This window comes from Alligator mississippiensis, chromosome 2, assembly GCF_030867095.1.
Source record: "Alligator mississippiensis isolate rAllMis1 chromosome 2, rAllMis1, whole genome shotgun sequence".
NCBI lineage: Eukaryota > Metazoa > Chordata > Crocodylia > Alligatoridae > Alligator > Alligator mississippiensis.
The window spans coordinates 173046321-173064044 of NC_081825.1; the positions used below are offsets into that span (position 1 = coordinate 173046321).

The following is a 17724-nucleotide window of genomic DNA, read 5'->3' on the forward strand; positions in this document are numbered from 1 at the left end:
ATCATAGTGAGACCATATGTGTAGGAGATGAGAATGGTCAGGATGGCAATTGTTAAAATGAAGCTGACAGTTACAAAGAGCAGCATCTCCTTGAAATAGATGTCAGAGCACTAGAGCACTAGTATCGGAGAGGTATCACAGAAAAGCCAGTTAATGACATTGGAACCTCACAAGCATGGTCTGACGGTGCTTGTATTGTGTGTAATGGACATGACAGTACCAGTCATGTTGGACACTAGGACTGTGCGAAGCTGCAGGAGGTGATTCAATCTGGAGGAGATTCGGCCTGATTCGGTGGCGGAATCTCCGAATTTGAATCGAATCAGGGGACCAATTTAAAGGTCCGAATCAATTCAACGCTTTCCGAATCTTTGCCAAAGATTTAGAGAGCTTTGATGATTTGGGCAGTCAGGGCGGGAGAGGGGAAGCTAGGGGAGCAGGGAAGGGACCATGGGGGTACCCCTGCCAGCCCCCCCGACCCCCACCCACTCCCCCAGGCCCCCCATGGCTGCCCTGCCCTCCCCAGTTCCATACTTTAAAAAAAAGCCCCGGTGCTCACCAGGTGCTGCCGGGTGGGGGGTGATCCCCACTGCCCCACACTGCATGGGGGGGCTCTGCATGAGCCCTCTCAGCCCCTCCCACTGCTCCCCCGGTCCCAACATGGCTGCCCCACTTGCTGGGGTTCTGGTCCTTTAAGAAAAAAAGAAGTGGAGAAAAGCCCCGGGACTCACCGCTCCTGGTGCAGCCTTGAGGGTTCGGGGGCTTGTGTAGAGCCCCCATGTGGCAAGGGGTAGCGGGGATCGCCTCCCACTAGCAGCAGCCTTTCTTCAGGTTTTTTTTCTTAAAGGACTAGAGCTGGCCTGTGTGGGGCACCCATGAGGGGGCTAGGGGAGCGGCGGTGTGTGGTTTGGGGATTCGTGCAGAGCCCCCCATGCAGCATGGGGCAGTGGGGGCAGCTGGGATTGCCCCCTGCTCGGCAGCACCTGCTGAGCTGGGGCTTTTTTTCCCCCAAGAGCTGGGAGCTGGGGCGGGCAGGGCGGCCATTGCTGGGTTGGGAGAGGGGAAGGGGATGGGCCTGGCCTGACTGATTCAGCCAAACTGAATCACTGAATCGAATCACTGTCCCCCGAATTGCCCAAATCTGAATCCGAAGCAAATAGTAGCCACTTTGCACGTGTGTATTGGACACAGCTACAAGAAGAGGACAGAATCTGGGGGCCATGATGGCCTAACCAGACTGAAAGAGAGGAAAGAACAAACAATGATGATCATAGAATCATTGAAGTAGGGTAGGAAGGGACCTTGTAGATCTTCAAGTCCGACCCCCTGCCTGGGCAGGAGAGAAACTGGGCTCATGGGACCTCAGCCATGTAGGCATCGAGCCGCTTCTTAAAGACCCCCAGGGTAGGAACCAGCACCAGTTCCCTTGGAAGTTGGTTCCAGATCCTAGCCACCCTAACTGTGAAGTAGTTCCTACGGCTGTCTAATCTGACCCTACTCTCCAACAACTTGTGGCCGTTATTCCTTGTTATCCCTGGGGGTGCTAGGGGAAACAAGGTCTCCCCCAAACCCTTCTGGTCCCCCCTAGTGAGTTTATAGATGGTCACAAGGTCCCCCCTCAGCCTTCTCTTGTGAAGGCTGAACAGGTTCAGGTCCCGTAGCCTCTCATTGTAGGGTCTGCCCTGCTGTCCCCAGATCATGCGTGTGGCCCTCCTCTGGACCCTCTCAATGTTGTCCACATCCCTCTTGAAGTGGAGTGCCCAGAACTGGACACAGTACTCCAGCTGCGGCCTGACCAGTGTCACGTAGAGGGGGAGGATCACCTCCTTGGCCCTACTTGAGATGCACCTGTGGATGCATGATAAGGTCCGGTTAGCCCTGCCAACGGTGACCTCGCATTGTCGGCCCATGTTCATCTTGGAGTCAATGATGACTCCAAGATCCCTTTCTGCCTCTGTGCTCTCAAGAAGGGAGTTTCCCATCTTATAAGTGTGTTGCTGGTTACTACTGCCCAAGTGCAGCACCCTGCACTTGTCTGTATTGAAACACATCCTGTTTTTGTCAGCCCACCCTTGCAACCTATCCAGGCCTTTCTGCAGTCTTTCCCTCCCTACTAGCGTGCCCACCTCGCCCCATGATGATGAATCAACACAAAAAGGAAAAAAAATATAAGAATAATACAGACATGGGGAAGGGTAACAGTTTTCAATGGCAAGTGAAAAGAAGCAAAGGCATGGGTGAGGGGCATTCAATACCAACCACATAGTGGCAGAAGGACCTACCACATAGTAGCATGGGGACTGAACTGCAAAAGTTTGCCTAGCAAGAACTGAACAAAGAATAGAGGCAAATGACTGCTGAGAATAACAAAGACAAAGAAGGGAATATATATTCAAGAGTAACAGGAATGATGATAAATGAGAAAACCAACAAAACGAAGATACATATGGGAAAACAAAGGACAAAATTTAGATTTACAACCCATAAATTCAGAAAATATTTTAGTTTGAAAATGTTGAACACCCTCCCTCCCCATAAACAAGAGTGCAGATTCTAGCCCAAGAAGAGAGAAATGATTTAAAGGGTTGACCTCATGTCAAGTCTTCATATTCATGGACTGGTACTTTTAATTCTAAAACTTATCCAGAGGGCATTTTTCACCTCCTTGTTTCTTAGGCTGTAGATCGAGGGGTTCAACATAGGGGTTACCAAGGTATAAAACACTGATGCCACTTTGTCTCGATCAGAGGAGCGACTAGATATAGGCTGCAAATAGATGAAAAATAGTGTTCCATAAAAGATAGAGACAGCTGTCAAGTGGGAAGCACAGGTGGAGAAGGCTTTATGTCTCCCTTCACTTGAGCATATCTGCAGGATGGTGGTGAGAATGTACCCATAGGAGATTACAATGGTTAGGATGGTGCTTGTTAAATAGAAGCCAACTAATATGAAGAGAAGCATCTCATTGACATGGTTGTTAGATCAGAAGAGTGCTAGCAGGGGTGAGGCATCACAGAAAAACTGATCAATGATATGGGAGCCACAGAAGGATTGTGTGAAGGTGCTTGCAGTGAGTATACTGGAGTTGAGAGTGTCAACCATGTGGGACACAGCTAGGAGAAAACAGAATATGGGAGACATAATGGCTTTGTAAATGAGAAGGTTACAAATGGCCACATAGCGATCATATGCCATCATGGCCAAGAGGTAACACTCTACAGTACCATATAGAGCATATATGAAAAACTGTGTAGCACAACCAGACATTGAAATGATTCTCTGCTCTGCAAGGAGGTCCATCAGTATCTTGAGGGCAATGGCTGAAGAAAAGCAGAGATCTGTAACAGGCAAATTACTCAGGAAGAAGTACATAGGGTTGTGGATTCAGAAGTCAACCCTGATCAGTGTGATCATCCCCAGATTCCCCAACAGGGTCATAAGGTAGATCACCAGAAACAGCATGAAGAAAGGGACCTGCAGATTGGGCTGGTCAGTGAATCCTGAAAGGACAAACTCTGTATGCGTGGTGCCATTTCCCAGAAACAATGTTATTGTGTAGGGCATCTGTTGGAAGAATGAGAGAGAAACTCACTGAAAAACATGCCACTGTGACACCACAAATTAAAATCAGAGAGCAACCATCACAGGGACCCTGGATGCGATTCTTTCTTCACTGGCACTTGTGAATATTTTGGCACTAGCTTCTCTTGAACTCTGATAGGAAAATTAATGGTGTAACTACACTGTACACTATATTTAACTGAGATAACTCAGCAACCTGAGGCAGCCTAGCCATAGATGAGGAGCTGACTCAGTATGATATTTGACAGGATTTTTGGAGGAGGTGCACACTTTTTTTGAGAGGAGCAGCACCTGCTCAGCACTACAGATCTTGGGGTGGTGTGTCAGACCCCATCTCTGCCTGTGATCCCAGAGTGATCCCCATCAACCCCAGCTCAGAGCTGGCACAAAACAAGAGGCCAGATGCAGATTTCAGCCGTACATACAGCTTTGCCAGAAGACAATCTCAAACCGTGGTTGGGAAATTCGGTTCATTGCTTTTCCAATGTAACATCTCTGTCCTAAGCCATTTTGTTGCCAATCGTTGAATGAATGTTGGAAGGAGACAAACTGAGTTTGAACATATTTCAGTAAGTGCATTTCAGGTACAATTTTCCTTTGATGTCCCTTCTTTCTCATGAATCGTGAACTTCTGCAAAAGGCAAATCCCAATTACTCGCCAAAATTCAGCAGCTTCTGCGTCCTCCCCTCTCCCCTCTTCTCCATTGATGACTTTGAGATAGACAATGATCTAGCCATACTTCTCTTCACATAGCAAGGTAGGGCTGCCTTGTGAAAAATGTTTTCTCTATCACTTGGAAATGAGTGCTCTCATCTAACCAATGTGCCAGGGAGGATGTAGGATTTATTCAGTTCCTGTCAAAGCCAGTTGGTACATTTGCTCAGTGACGACAGAGCTGCACAAGATCAAAGGTTTTTATCAGGGGTTGTGATTATGGGACCTGGTCCCAGAAGAACCTCAGGCCTCAGAGGACCCTATATACACATAAGAAACAACTACACAGCATGTTGATAATTTTTTGCAGCTGTACTTTAATTGCTCTGGGAGGCAGCATCAGTTCAAATGACCAAGAACAGTTGTGTGTGAAGGTTTGAAGTGGTGATATGGGGGAAATCCCTAAGTAAATGGTAGCCTTAAAATGCAGGGCATGACTTGATGGCTTAGGCAGCCCCTTTTAGCCCTATGTTCCTATGTCCTATCCTGTCTCATTCCGTGCTTGGTGCTGGCTGAAAAAAAATCTCTTTAAATCAAGGGGAACTGAGTAATTAGTCAGTACGTATAAAGTATATTGTCATCCTGTTATGTATGTATGTGGTTGTGAATGTATGGCCATACATATGCATATAGGTATGTTTGTAAATGAACAACTGGCTTCTGGAAGCTATGCTATACCAGAGTTAGAACAGATCCACATCTTCAGCACAGTGTTGTTGAGCTCTGGATATTTGAAAACAATTTTTGAAAAATAGTCTTGTGATGGTCCTTATGCCTAGGGCCCTACTTAAATCACAGTTTTGTGATTTTTGCAGAAGCTGTGAAAAATGGCAATGGCTGCAATCAGTGGCCCATGGAGTCATATGATTTGGCCTGTGGGGCTCCCCAAAGGTCTGGAAATTTGGTGGTGGGAGAGTGGTGGCAAATAATGCCACCACTATTACTCCCAATCAAATCTCCAAGTTCTGCGGGCCAAAACACATGGTCCAGTGCATGGGAATCAAGCTGACAGGTACAGGGCTGGGACTGGGGCAGTGGGTCTGATCTGGGGTACCAGGCCAGATCTGGTACAAGTGGAGTCAGGGCCAGGGCTGGGGCAGCAGGTGTATGTGGGGCTAGTGTGTCAGGCCTGGTCTGGCATGTGAGGGGCTGAGGCTAGGTCTGGGTCTGGGGCCTAATTTGGCACACAGGATTGGGACCTGATCCAGCATATGCTAGATTGGATCTGAGCCCCAGGTGTGCCAGATTGGGCATACATACCAGATTTGGCCCATGGTCTGACCCTGCACAACTCACCCGGTATGCTGGGCTGAGGGATTGGGCATCACTGACCTAGTGTATCATGTCCATTTTTGAGCACTGAATTTCACAAAAGGTATGGGCAAATTAGAAAGGGATCAGAGGACAGCAAGAAAAATTCAAGAGGTCAAGGAAACATGATTTACAAGGAAAGCTTGGAAAAACTGTTTCCTAGTCCTCTAATTATTGTTGCTTTCCACTGGGCTCTTTCTAATTTGTTTATGTCTTCCTTGAAATATGATGCCCCAAACTGGACACATTATTACAGGAGAGTCTCACCAGTTTTGGATTAAGAGAAGATTCACTTTCCTTGACTTTGAAGCTACACTCCTGTTATTTAGTTTGGAGAAGAGAAGACTGGTGTGTGTGGGTGGGTGGGGGAGAAGGGGTTGACAGAAGTCTTCACACACCCAAAGGGTGGTTATAGAGAGGACGGTAATATACTGTTCTCTTTGGTTGTGAGTGCCAGGACAAGGAGTAATGGTTTTAAATAGAATAAAGGGAAATGTGGGTTGGATATCAGGAAGATCTTTCTCATAGGTGTAAGAGGAAAATAAGCGTTGCCCCAAAACACAATCTGACCCTACATCTAATGCCAAACTGAGATGCACAAATAGTGCAGACCATTATGATATGGTGATAGTTTGCAGATCACCAGCTATGCTGCTTCCTGTTGGACTAGTGGCATTTTAATAAATCCCTTAGAGAGAACATCAGAGAAGAGAGTCTCTTGAAGAGCATAGGGCTAGATCACATCTTTATCAGAGCTCATGTTAACAGCTGCTGAAATGTACCATGGCTTATGTTTTTGCTTGCTACTTTCTCTCCTCCTTCTACTTCTACTTCTTCTCAAAATAACAAGGTCTTCCCAAGACTTTGTTTGTGCATAGACTACAAAAAAGAACCTGGATTATTAAGTACAATGGTGCCCTGCAGTGAAGTCTGGTACCACATTATGTTCCTAAGGAAAGCATTTTCCTCCCAATCACTCGCCTCAGGGCATCCTTCACCTCCTTGTTCCTCAGGCTGTAGATGATGGGGTTCAGCATAGGAATCACCACTGTGTAGAACATGGATACTACTTTGTCCAGATCTACTGAGGAGTGGGAGCTGGGACATACATATATGAAGAAGAGGGTCCCAAAGAATATAGTGACAGCTGTGAGGTGTGAGGAGCAGGTGGAGAAGGCTTTGCACCTGCCCTCAGCTGAACGGATTCTCAGGATGGCTGTCAGGATGTAGATGTAGGAGGCAAGGACAATGAGGCTGCTAAATGTACCCAGGACACCAGACAGAACAAAAAGCACTAACTTATTGATGTGGTTGTCAGAGCAGGAGAGTGAAATCACTGCAGGGATGTCACAGAAGAAGTGGTTGATCACTCTGTTGCAGAAACTCAAGTGGAAGGTGAAGCTCGTGTGCATTACAGCATTTACCAACCCAACAATATAGGGTCCAGCCAAGAGCTGAGCACAGATTCTGCGGGACATGAGGACCATGTAGAGCAGTGGGTTAGAGATGGCCACATAACGATCATATGCCATCACTGCCAGGAGGTAACACTCTGTGGCCACAAAGAGGCCAAAAAACCACATCTGTGTTGCACATCCAGCAAGTGAAATAGCTTTCCTCTGGGCTATGAAGTTCACCAGCATTGTTGGGGTGACAACAGAGGAGTAACACACATCTACAAAGGAGAGGTTGCTGAGGAAAAAGTACATGGGGGTATGGAGTTGGGGATCAACTTTGATCAATATGATCATACCAAGATTCCCAATCAAGGTGATGGTGTAGATCACCAGGAACACCACGAAGAGAGGAATTTGAAGCTCTGGATCATTTGAGAGTCCCATAAGAATAAATCCAACCAGCTCTGTAGAATTGCCTGTGGTCATGTCTTCCAATCCTGTGATGAAAAGGAGAGGAGATTGCTACAGTGATATATTGCTGTCCCACTTTCAATCTCCAAACCTTTCCCATCAACCTCCCAAGCCCCACCATATACCTTACATTTAGTTCTAGAGTTTGAATCTAAATGGGCAAGGAAATGCCTTTTCATGGGACTGCAGGACATAGGATTAGAAAGTTTCTCTTGGGTCACTGAGCAGACCCCGGTGATCCCAGGAAGTCATGTCATATATTTCCATTAATTCAGTAATTAAGCTCCATCTAAAAAAATATTTCTTTTTCCTTCATTATTTTTAATGGAAGATCCACCCAGCTCAGTTAAAAAACAAACAAACAACCCCCCCCCCTTTCAAATTTATTGATAGTTACTTCTAATTTGCTTTTCTGATTTTTTTTTAACCTTCAGCAGCTCTTCTCATTTCCCCAGAAACATTTATAGACAACAGTCATATTGTCTCTTAGCATTTTTCTTACTAGGCTATCAGATCAACTCTTCACTCCCCCACCCCCATGAGATGGCCCCTCCATTCCCTCCCCTCCACTCTACTAGCCCTTATTATCACCTGTGGAAACAGTATTCAACACAGTGGAGTCCCCAGCCCTGCATGGAGATTTCCTGGTATGACCCAAATCAGAAAAAAAAATTAAGCATAGGACTGCAAGTGCTTCTGGTTAATGTACATATTCTATGCCAAATAATGACTGGGTGAAGGATACCCCTTCAGCCATCATTCTGCTGTCTGTTTTAATTTTTTTTTTGTTTATCTGCCTGCAAAGTCACTGCAATGCAAACCTAGAACATGCAAGGGGGAAGGCTTTTCTCTGCACAGGCTCTTTGTCTGTTCGGTCTTTGACAGGGATCCATGGCTATATCTGTTGGTCCACAAAGAGCTGCCTGGTTGCCACCTCCTCCTTTTTCCACTTGTCAAAGCTATTCACTGCAAAAAGGATCCTAGAGATTTGTATGACTGTTGGTAAGGAGGAAGAACCACACTAGTTGTGTCTATCTTTGACCATTACTTAAAAAGAAGAGGAGAGAACCCAGGGAATGAAAGAAGCCTGAATAGGAAACTGCAAGGGTCAGAGGGAGGAGAACATTTTGGGAAGAAGGGGAGGACGGGAGACCATACAGCAGCTTCATGGTTTTCTGAGAGGGACAGGGAACTGAGGGCAGGAACATAAGGGTGAGAAGAGAGACCTGATCATGGGATATTGCTGGAGTCTGTGCACTGTAATAGCAAGGTGCCAAGACACAACTCAGGGGTGCAGGAGGAGAAAGCACTCAGAGAAGCACTGGCAGCATCCTCTTTGCCTTACCCAGTGAGTCTTCTGTGACTTTTCAGAGAGGGGTCCTGCTGCTGAAAACTACTGAGGAGTATGAGAATAGTTTAGGAGTTTTATGGGGAGAAGAGATAAGAAAAATAGTCATGTATTGAGGGGGGAAGGGGGTGGGGGAAGAGATGGAGATGGATATGGATAGAAGTGAATCCAGGATTTTACAAAGAGGGATGTGGGAGCAGCCACTGGTGCTGCAGGGGTGGTTGCATTCCTCCACTATCAGAGTCCTCCTGCCCCTCCCTCCACCAGGTTGGGCAGACCTTGCCACAGGATCAGTACTTGGAGACTTTTTTAAGTCCCAAAGAAGGTAATCATTCTTCTGATCCCTTTTCCTCCATTCCCAGGGTACATTTCCTCCCTTCCCATTTTCCACTTTCCTGCCTGCTGCTGCCATGATCTTGCTGTCCTGGAATTAAGGGGAGCTCCTGTTTCACTCTAGCTGGGCTGCATGGGGGCTAGGCTCAGCCTGGGACTTCAGCAGCAGCAGCAGCGGCAGCAGTAGCAGTGGTGGCAGACAAGTGGGTTCCACCTCCCCATGCCTGCCCCCAGCCTGGTGAGGAATACCTGTAGGGACCAGGCAGGCAGGGGAACCCACCCACCAGCTGCCACCATGTCTGCCGCTGTCCTGGGCTGAGCCCAGCTGGAGTGGGAAATGGGAATGTAAGGGGAGGGGATGGGAAGAGGACATACCTCTTAACATGGAAAGGAAGGGAGCAGGTAATTCTTACCTTCTTCAGGACTTAAAAAATTCCCCACTGCTGCTCCTGGTCAGAAAGGGGGATGCAGCTGTGCCACTGCATCTCCACTGGACCTGCCCCTGAATATGTGCCTTTCCCTCCTTGATACCCCACCTCAGATACATTACAAGGCTTGAAAATCCTGCTTTAAGCAGTTTCATGAAAAAATTCTTGCTTGTCACCATGGTCAAGTCTTCAAATGTATCTTTGCAAAGGAAAGAGGAAGAGTCTTACTCCTTTTTTTCATTGAAAACAAGATATACAGGAAGGCTGTAACACTCCTATACTAAGTTTACTGGGATTTATCCCTTTTTAAAGAAAACGCTAGCACTTCTCTAGATTTGCCATTAGGGCAGTTGGTTAAAAATTATTTTAGCTAAACATACTCTGATGTTTTATTTTTTTGGCTAAAAACTGTTAAAATTGACCTTTTGACTGACTTAATTATTTTTCATAATTAATCTGTATTGTCCTCAGATCTAGTGTATAGGCGAAGAAGTCAGCCTTGTTTTTCCTTTAATGTTATTTTAGAAATGGAGTCAGGGACTGACCTTATAATGAACTCTTTGGTGCCATTCTAGTGTAAGCTATTCCCATAATCAACCATGTAGCGTTTCTTAATTTTGCAGTCAGTTCAAAATCATGCAGGTGAACTAGCAGGATACAGTTAATTATTTTATAACCAGTCAAATTTTAAAATCAAACTTAAAACTTTCTGCTTCAGGACAATGATTCATTTCCCTTCCTATGTGAATACATTACTGTAACCTGGAGTAATAATAAAAGGGGGAGTTCCTTACCAGCTTTTTTAGGACTTGGCAGCTTTTTATTTACTTGGAGAATAACCTGTACTAAACAACCAGTAGTCTACCCCATGCAGTTATTTTTGCATCAAATCTCTGTTTTCTTCTGATTATCTTCTTAATCATAACCACCTCCCTTGCATCTCTTCTCTCTCAGGTTTCTCCAGCCACCTTGACAAGGTTTTTCTCCCTATCTCTAAGGCTGCAGCTACAGAGAGTGGTGTTTATGCTGATAGTGCGTGACTACCCCTGGGGATTTTTCAGAACTCAGGTATGTGTTCAAATGACTGCAATTATCTTCCTGCCTTGAGGGATATAAAACAATTGCACCCAGATGTGTTTTTGATTCAAAGCACGACAGGTTGGGGGAAGTTTGGCTTCTTTCCTTGTGCTACCCTTGTGATAAGCTGGGGTACTTCAGTGACATACTATTATAAGGTCCATTCTGTCAGGCCAGTGCCATTTTGATTTCCAGTCTTCATAGTAACTTTTTTGGGGGATTGCAACTCCATCCTGAGTTAAGAGATCCATTTATTTTAGAAAGAAGAGCTGGGCAAGTATGGGAAATTTGGTTTGGGGGCTATGCTGAAAAATTGGAAATGAATTCAGTTTGACTCTAATGAGAATATACTTTTAAAAATAAAATATTTTTACTATTTTAGAACTACTCTCAGCTTACAGTTACGGAGGGAAAGAAAAGTGAAGAACATCACAGTCAGGAATAGAACCCACATCCTCTAACTCCCAGCCAGTGTGCTATCTACTAGGCAAGACTGTCTCTTGGACCAGAATAGATGATCCATGTGGGCGTGTCCAGACGAGCACACACGTGCATCTTGCGGTGTCTCAAAACCCTTTAAGATGCTGCAAGATGCACATGCAGGAAGGAGAAAACGTTCCCTGTGCTGCAAATTTGCAGCACGGGGGCAAAATTAGACCCCTGGACATCCAGGGGTCAAAAAACCCCACAGAGAAAAAAAGTGGAGCAACCGGAGGCAACCAGAGGCTAGGTCCTCCACAGAGATGCTCTGGTGGCAGCCAGAGCATTTCTATGGCTATCCCTCACCCTGGTGCTGAAGCATGCTGACTGCCCGCGCAGGGCAGGCAGTACACCAGCCGCAGGGAGCTGGACCCAGGCTCCAGTGCCTGTAAGTAGGGGGTGGGAGGGGCTGGAGGAGGGGGGAGGGGACCATAGGGGGACTCCCACTTGCCCCATCCCCTGCCCACTCCCCCAGCCCTCTGGATCGCTGCCCTGGCTGCCCCCTAGCCCTCCCATCGCTGCCCCTACCCCCAGCATCCTGGCAAATAAAAGAATAACACACCCTCCGCTGCATTTACCGGCAGTAGCAGCTGCCGTTGGGGTCTACCGGAACAGTGCAGGGCCGGGTGACAGCCCAAGCCCAGGCCCCGCTGCCCCGTGATGTGTTGGGGGCTCTGTCGGGCTTTTATTTTTTTTAAAGTGCTGGAGGCTGGATTGAGAGGAGCAGTCATCGGGGGGCTGGGGGTGCAAGCAGGGGATAGGGCCAGGTGGGGTAGCCACTGGGGGGTTGGGCTGAGTGAGGCAGCCATCAGTGGGGGCTGCAGGGGCTGGTGGGGGATGGATCAGGTGGGGCAGCAATCTGGGGGGGCTGGGGGAGCAAGTAGGGCTGGGGCATCTGGGCCCTGCAGGGGGGGGCTGTGGCCCCTGTGGGGGAGGCAGCAAAACATATAGGTCTTTAGAGTTCACTTCATTATGATGATAGAGACACTGGTAGGCTTCCAAATTGCTTTAACACTGTAGATATATCAATAAAACATTGCCCAACTGATGGCTGTCTCTCTGTCTCTCAATTTCTCTTTCTCTTTATATAGTGATCTTTTGTTTTAATTGTGGAGGAACATGGATTTTACAGAATGACTTTGGGAATTTTTTTTTATTAGGGATTTTTCAGTTTTCAAATAGGGAACACCAGCATTCCTGCTAGGGAAGCCAATGGCAGGACCCAGGCCGAGGAGCCTGCTCAAAGCTGGCACCTTGGAGCCAGCTAGAGGTGGCTGACATCCTGGCCAATTGGGGCCAAGAGGACATGCTTTGACAGTTCAAAGCAGGCCACCACACCCAGAACATCTTCCAAGTGATAGCTGCCCAAATGGCCGGGCAGGGGGCACACATGGCAGTAGTGCCACACAAAGGCCAGCTCTGCAGCCACAGCCCAGTGGCAGCTGGCCCAGAGGCACAAATGCCTCTACTGGCTGTGCAGTCCCCATCCGGGTCTGGAAGGTGCACAGCAGGCCACAGCCAGGCAGCAGCTCTGACTGCCAGACTGCTGCAGTGGGTAGCAAGTGCAGGGAACTCTCAGGGCTGCTTCAGTACAAGGGGTACCAATTGGCCCAGGTGGCTCTGCTCAGTGTCTCCCTCAGGCACACATATTTTCACATTTTGACCCTTTGACCCACACAACACTCCTATCCTGTTTTTTTCATTAGTTGTCCCAAGTATTTTGTTGTGTCATCTATCTGTTGGCCCCATACAGTATGGGCTATTTGTTAGCCGCATGGGCCTCAGGGCCCATGATAATTGGGTGATACAAATAGTCAGGTACCAATTGGCTGGGTTCCAGAAGCTCCTGAGAGTGAGTAGCCCTGAGCTACTTGCCAGGGCAGCTTTTTGTAGAGAGGGGACAGCACAGGTGCTGGCCTGGGCTCTAGTTCCCCCTGGCTGCAGATCCAGGAGGAGCCAGGCCGGGTTATTTTGCCCCAAGTGGCAAAATTTGCCCCACACCAAAGTGCATGTTCAGGCATGTGCACTGAGGCAAAAAGTCCTGGCTCAAATTTGCACCACTTCTATTTGAGCTGCTGCAAGTGCACGTATTTGTATGTGTGGATACACCCTGTGGTTCCCTTGGAGTTTGTCATCAATGGAATTGTGTAGTGAGGGATTAGAGATACCAGTGCACTAGGCAGTTTGTAGGTTATTAATTTAGTTTATTTGGTATCATTTGGAGATATTGACATTTATCTTGTGTTTTGGTATATATGTTTGCTACTGCTGGCTAGAGTATATCTGACCAGCTGTTCATAACCATCCATTCCCTTTTTAGCTTGAATAGATGAGTGTTTTTTCTCATTTACTACAAAAGCTTTCAAAATTGGTGAGCCGCATTTTAATAAAGGCATTGCTTTGTGGATGTCTCCCCTTCCATTTGTGATGACACAACCATTACTTTCCTTCTTCATTACTACTGTACAGAACAAATCCACCACGCTGGAGATAACATCGCATCCTCTGGTACCTGTGCTCAGTAATATTGAGAGAGGAAGGAAACTGCAGTCAGTGGCTGTAGACAGAATGTTTAATGGGTCTAGAGGTTATATTTTTCATATGAGGACACATAAGTATACTTCTACCTGGATGTGAACATGCTCTAAAGGGCAAAGAAGATAAGAATGTTGCAGGGTGAGGTGATACATGTGGACACAAGAAGTATCTATGGATGGGGTGAATTTTGGGTAGTTTGGGAAAGAGGGCTGTGATATATAAACACTTCACTGGAACTAGTGCAGGGTTGGGCAATTATTTGGGCCTGAGGGCCACTTGGGTAGTTTTGGTGAACAGCTGCAGGCTGGGTCAACACTCCCATCCCCCACCACACTGGGTCATCACCCCCTCCTCCCCTACCCCCTGACTGCCTGCAACAGCTCACCAAACTTCCTAAAGGTGCATCCAGACAAGTGTGGTCTTGTGATATGTGGCACTGCAAACACATTTGTAGCACTGCATGGCACACAGTCCAGTGTTCTCCATGCTGCAAGGGCATGCTACTGGAGTGCGGGATATCCAGGGGTCAAAAACCCTGTGGAAAAAGAAAACAGAGCAGCACATGCTCAGGCAGTGTGTGCTATTGAAAAGTGGAGCCAGGCTGTCTAGAGCCATGCTGCAGCTGCCAGTCAGGCTCTGCCTAGCAGGATCACCGTGGCTTCAGCCCCAGGAGGCCCCCAGGACCCCAGGTAAGGCTGCTGGGCCAGCACAGTGCTGGCTCTAGCCTCCCCTACTGCCCCTGGGGTAACTTGCTGCACGCCAAAGCGCGCATGGTATGGGCATTCCCTGGGGACAAGTAGCTGCTGTGCAAGGTGTGCCCCTGCTAGTTGTCCCCAGGAAACCAAACGTCCATGTACGTTTGGATGCACCCTAAGTGGCTGGGTGGATGAGATGTGACCACAGATGGGTGGGGAACAGCATCCAGGAGTGGGACAGGTGGGCAGGGCTAGGGCCAAGGCTGGCATCAGGACTCCTCCAGGCTGTCCCCCACACCTGGGCTGGGTGGGGCTGGGAGACCTGCCATGGGACAAAATCCCTTGGTGGGCCACATCTGGCCTGCAGGCCATATTTTACCCACCTCTGTACTATGCATATTCTATAGCTTTTGCCATGCAGGAGACATTTATTGACAGGAGGCACATACTGGTAGCTATGGAGGTCATTGATTTAGTACCACAAGTGTCATCTAAGATGGTGGTCATCAGACAGGACAGGAGAATGGCTTAAGGGTTATAATTTATCCAAGAGGAAGTGCCCCCTATAGATAGGACATTAAGGGAAGGAGTGCAGCTACAACCCAATTTCCTTTCCTACCCTTCTCACAAGGATCACAGCTGGCTGCCTGATATCTGTGACATGAAGACTGAATTCTTTGTTTGAGGCAGTTCATGCCTATGGGCAGAGGCAGTATTGATATCAGGTCTATAACTTATGTTCCCATGGAAGACCCTTTTTTCCGTACTATTCTTCTCAGGGCATCCTTCACCTCCTTGTTCCTCAGACTGTAGATGAGGGGGTTCACCATGGGGATCACCACTGTGTAGAAGACAGCAGCCACTTGGTCTTGCCCCTCAGAGTAGCTGGAGCTGGGGCGCAGGTAGATAAAGAGGATAGTAGTGTAGAACAAGCTGACAGCCATCAGGTGGGAGGTGCAGGTGGAGAAGGTTTTGCGCCTGCCCTCATTGGAGCGAATCCACAAGATGGCTGAGAGGATGTAGATATAGGAGATGAGAATGATGAAGAAAGAGCAGAGGCCAATCAAGGAGGAAATGATGAACAGCAGGACTTGGTTGATCAGGGTGTTAGTGCAAGAGAGTTTCAGTATCAAGGGCACATCGCAAAAGAAGTGGTCAATGACGTTGGAAGCACAGAATGGGAGACTGAAGATGGTGGTGGTGTGTATCATGCCATTTATACAGCCCACCAAATAGGAAGCCACCACTAGCTGGATGCAGACCTTCTGGGACATGACAATGTGGTACAGCAGTGGGTTACAAATGGCCACATAACGGTCATATGCCATGGCAGCAAGCAGGAGGCATTCCACTGTGGCAAACACAGCATAGAAATAGAACTGGGCTGCACAGCCAGTGAATGAAATGGCTTTCTTCTTGTCCAAGAGGTTTGCCAGAGTCTTGGGGACCACAACAGTGGAATAGCAGAGATCAGAGAAGGACAGGTTACTTAGGAAAAAGTACATGGATGTGTGTAGCTGGGTGTCAAGGTGAATCAGAGCAATCATCCCTAGATTCCCCTGCAGGGTGACTACATAGATGACTAGGAAGACCGTAAAAAGGACCATCTGGGTCAGCCAGTCATTTGTGAATCCCAGCAGGATGAACTCGGACACTGTGGTGTGATTCCCCTCAGGCATTTCTGCCAGTATCTATTTGAAAAGAGACAGACTCAGTAGACAACCAAGCCAAGTTAATCACACCCTTCACAATGAACCTATTTCTGAGTTCTTGGGCAGTCTCAGCAAGGGTGGTAGCTGCTGCATCAAGTGTTGAGGGCAGCACTAGTTTTAAGAACTGGAAGAACAATGAACTGTATAGGCCCCCCCATGCAACAACTCACAAAACTCCCTATGGGGATGAGGCTCTGGGGAGTGGGTAGACAATGTTCAGGAGCAGGATGAGTGATCTGCTCCCTGCACACTGCTGCCCTGTGGGGTGGGGACAGTGTGTGTGTGTGGGGGGAGGGGGAGGGGAAAGGTGCTGCCTGTGTGCTAGGTCCTGGGAGCCAGCTGAGGATGATGGAGGGGGGTGGGGGCTGCATGAAGCATCTCTTGCCTAGGTGGTTGGTCTGCAGTTGTCCCCACAGCAGTCCACATGGCGCTGAGCCCCACGTGCTCCCACCTGGTGCAGCCTGTGCTGTACTTTGGTCAGCCCCTGCTGGCCTGGGCCCGGTCAGCATGCACAGCTTACCAGTAGGGCTGCTTCCAGTGCAGCTGCAGCCACCCGGGTGCCGCTCAGCTCAGCTCCCCTCGCCTCCAGCAGTGGCTCCTTCTCCTGCCCCTGCTGTGCCACTCTGAGCAGGGGAGAAGCTTCAACTGGGCACCTCCTGCTTCAGCGTGCCGGGCTCCGGTTTTGTCTTCCTGCTGCCTTCCACCCACTCTGCCTCCCTGGCGGGGATGGCCGAGTGGGTGGAAGGCAGCTGGGAGCTTCAGCCAGGCAACTGCTGCCCCAGCATGTGGGGCTCTGGCTCCATCTCCCAGCCACTTTCCACCTGCTCCACCTGCCTGGAATGATGAACAGTCAATTGCTGGTGGGCAAAGCATGTGGAAAGTGGTTGGTTGGGAGCTGGAGCTGGAGCCCCATGTGCCAGGGCAGGAGCTGTTCAGCTGCAACTTCCCTCCTGCTCAGAGCAGTGCAGCAGGGACAGGAGCAGGAGGAGGAGCTGCCGCTGGAGGCAAGGGGAGCTAAGCAGCACTTAGGCAATTGAAGCTGCACCATCTGAAGCTGGTGTCAGGACTTGGGCCAACAGGTGTGGGTAGTAGTGCAGCACTGGCTGCCATGGGATGGGCTTGGTCCCTTGCAGAGAGCTGTGTGGGCAGCCGTGGGCTGGTTCCAATCAACTGGAGGGTTCCCCTTATAAGCCGGATCCAATCAAATGATGGGCTGGATCTGGCCCATGGGCCATGTTTTGTCCACTCCTGAATTAGACGAAGGTGCTGTAAGCAGAGCACCTTAGGGAACTTGTATTCCCTCTAGAGTTAATTTTTCATGCTTTGTGGAGCTGACAGTGAGGGAGGATAAGGGTGGGAGGGAGAGGAAGCAGGATAAGAGCTGCTGCCTGGGCTTGACTTGGCTGGAGCTGGAGGTGGGAGGGTGAAGTGGAATGGATCCCCCTCACCTTGCAGCCCTCCCCTCCCCCAGCAGCCCTATGTTGCTCCTTTCCCCTTTTCCTCCCCCTTCCCTTACTTCTCCTTCCCCTCCTGACAGCCCTAGAGCTGTTGGGGAAAGGGGAGGGCAGGGCTGGGGAGGAGTATGGTTTGGCACCTCCTCAGACGCTGCTGGAGTGCCCTCACCTGGTGGCCAGGGC

The 17724-nt window shown here is 48.6% G+C and overlaps 2 protein-coding genes and 1 pseudogene across 2 annotated transcripts; all 3 read right to left on the minus strand.

Moving 5' to 3' along the window:
* Positions 1-2610: 2610 nt before the first annotated feature.
* LOC102565214 (olfactory receptor 5B21-like) lies at positions 2611-3195 on the minus strand (annotated as a pseudogene).
* Positions 3196-6549: 3354 nt separating this feature from the next.
* Positions 6550-7503, minus strand: LOC102564986 (olfactory receptor 5G9). Its single transcript, XM_006267492.3, has one exon. It carries the CDS (start codon positions 7489-7491, stop codon positions 6550-6552), a length of 942 nt encoding a protein of 313 aa, XP_006267554.1. The 5' UTR covers positions 7492-7503.
* A 7606-nt stretch (positions 7504-15109) lies between these two features.
* LOC102564749 (olfactory receptor 5G9-like) lies at positions 15110-16057 on the minus strand. The gene has a single exon (XM_006267491.2). It carries the CDS (start codon positions 16052-16054, stop codon positions 15110-15112), a length of 945 nt encoding a protein of 314 aa, XP_006267553.1. The 5' UTR covers positions 16055-16057.
* Positions 16058-17724: the final 1667 nt, after the last annotated feature.

Coding starts and splice junctions, on each gene's coding strand:
- LOC102564986 (XM_006267492.3), bottom strand. CDS start 7,491: ATGACCACAGGCAATTCTACAGAGCTGGTTGGATTTATTCTTATGGGA.
- LOC102564749 (XM_006267491.2), bottom strand. CDS start 16,054: ATGCCTGAGGGGAATCACACCACAGTGTCCGAGTTCATCCTGCTGGGA.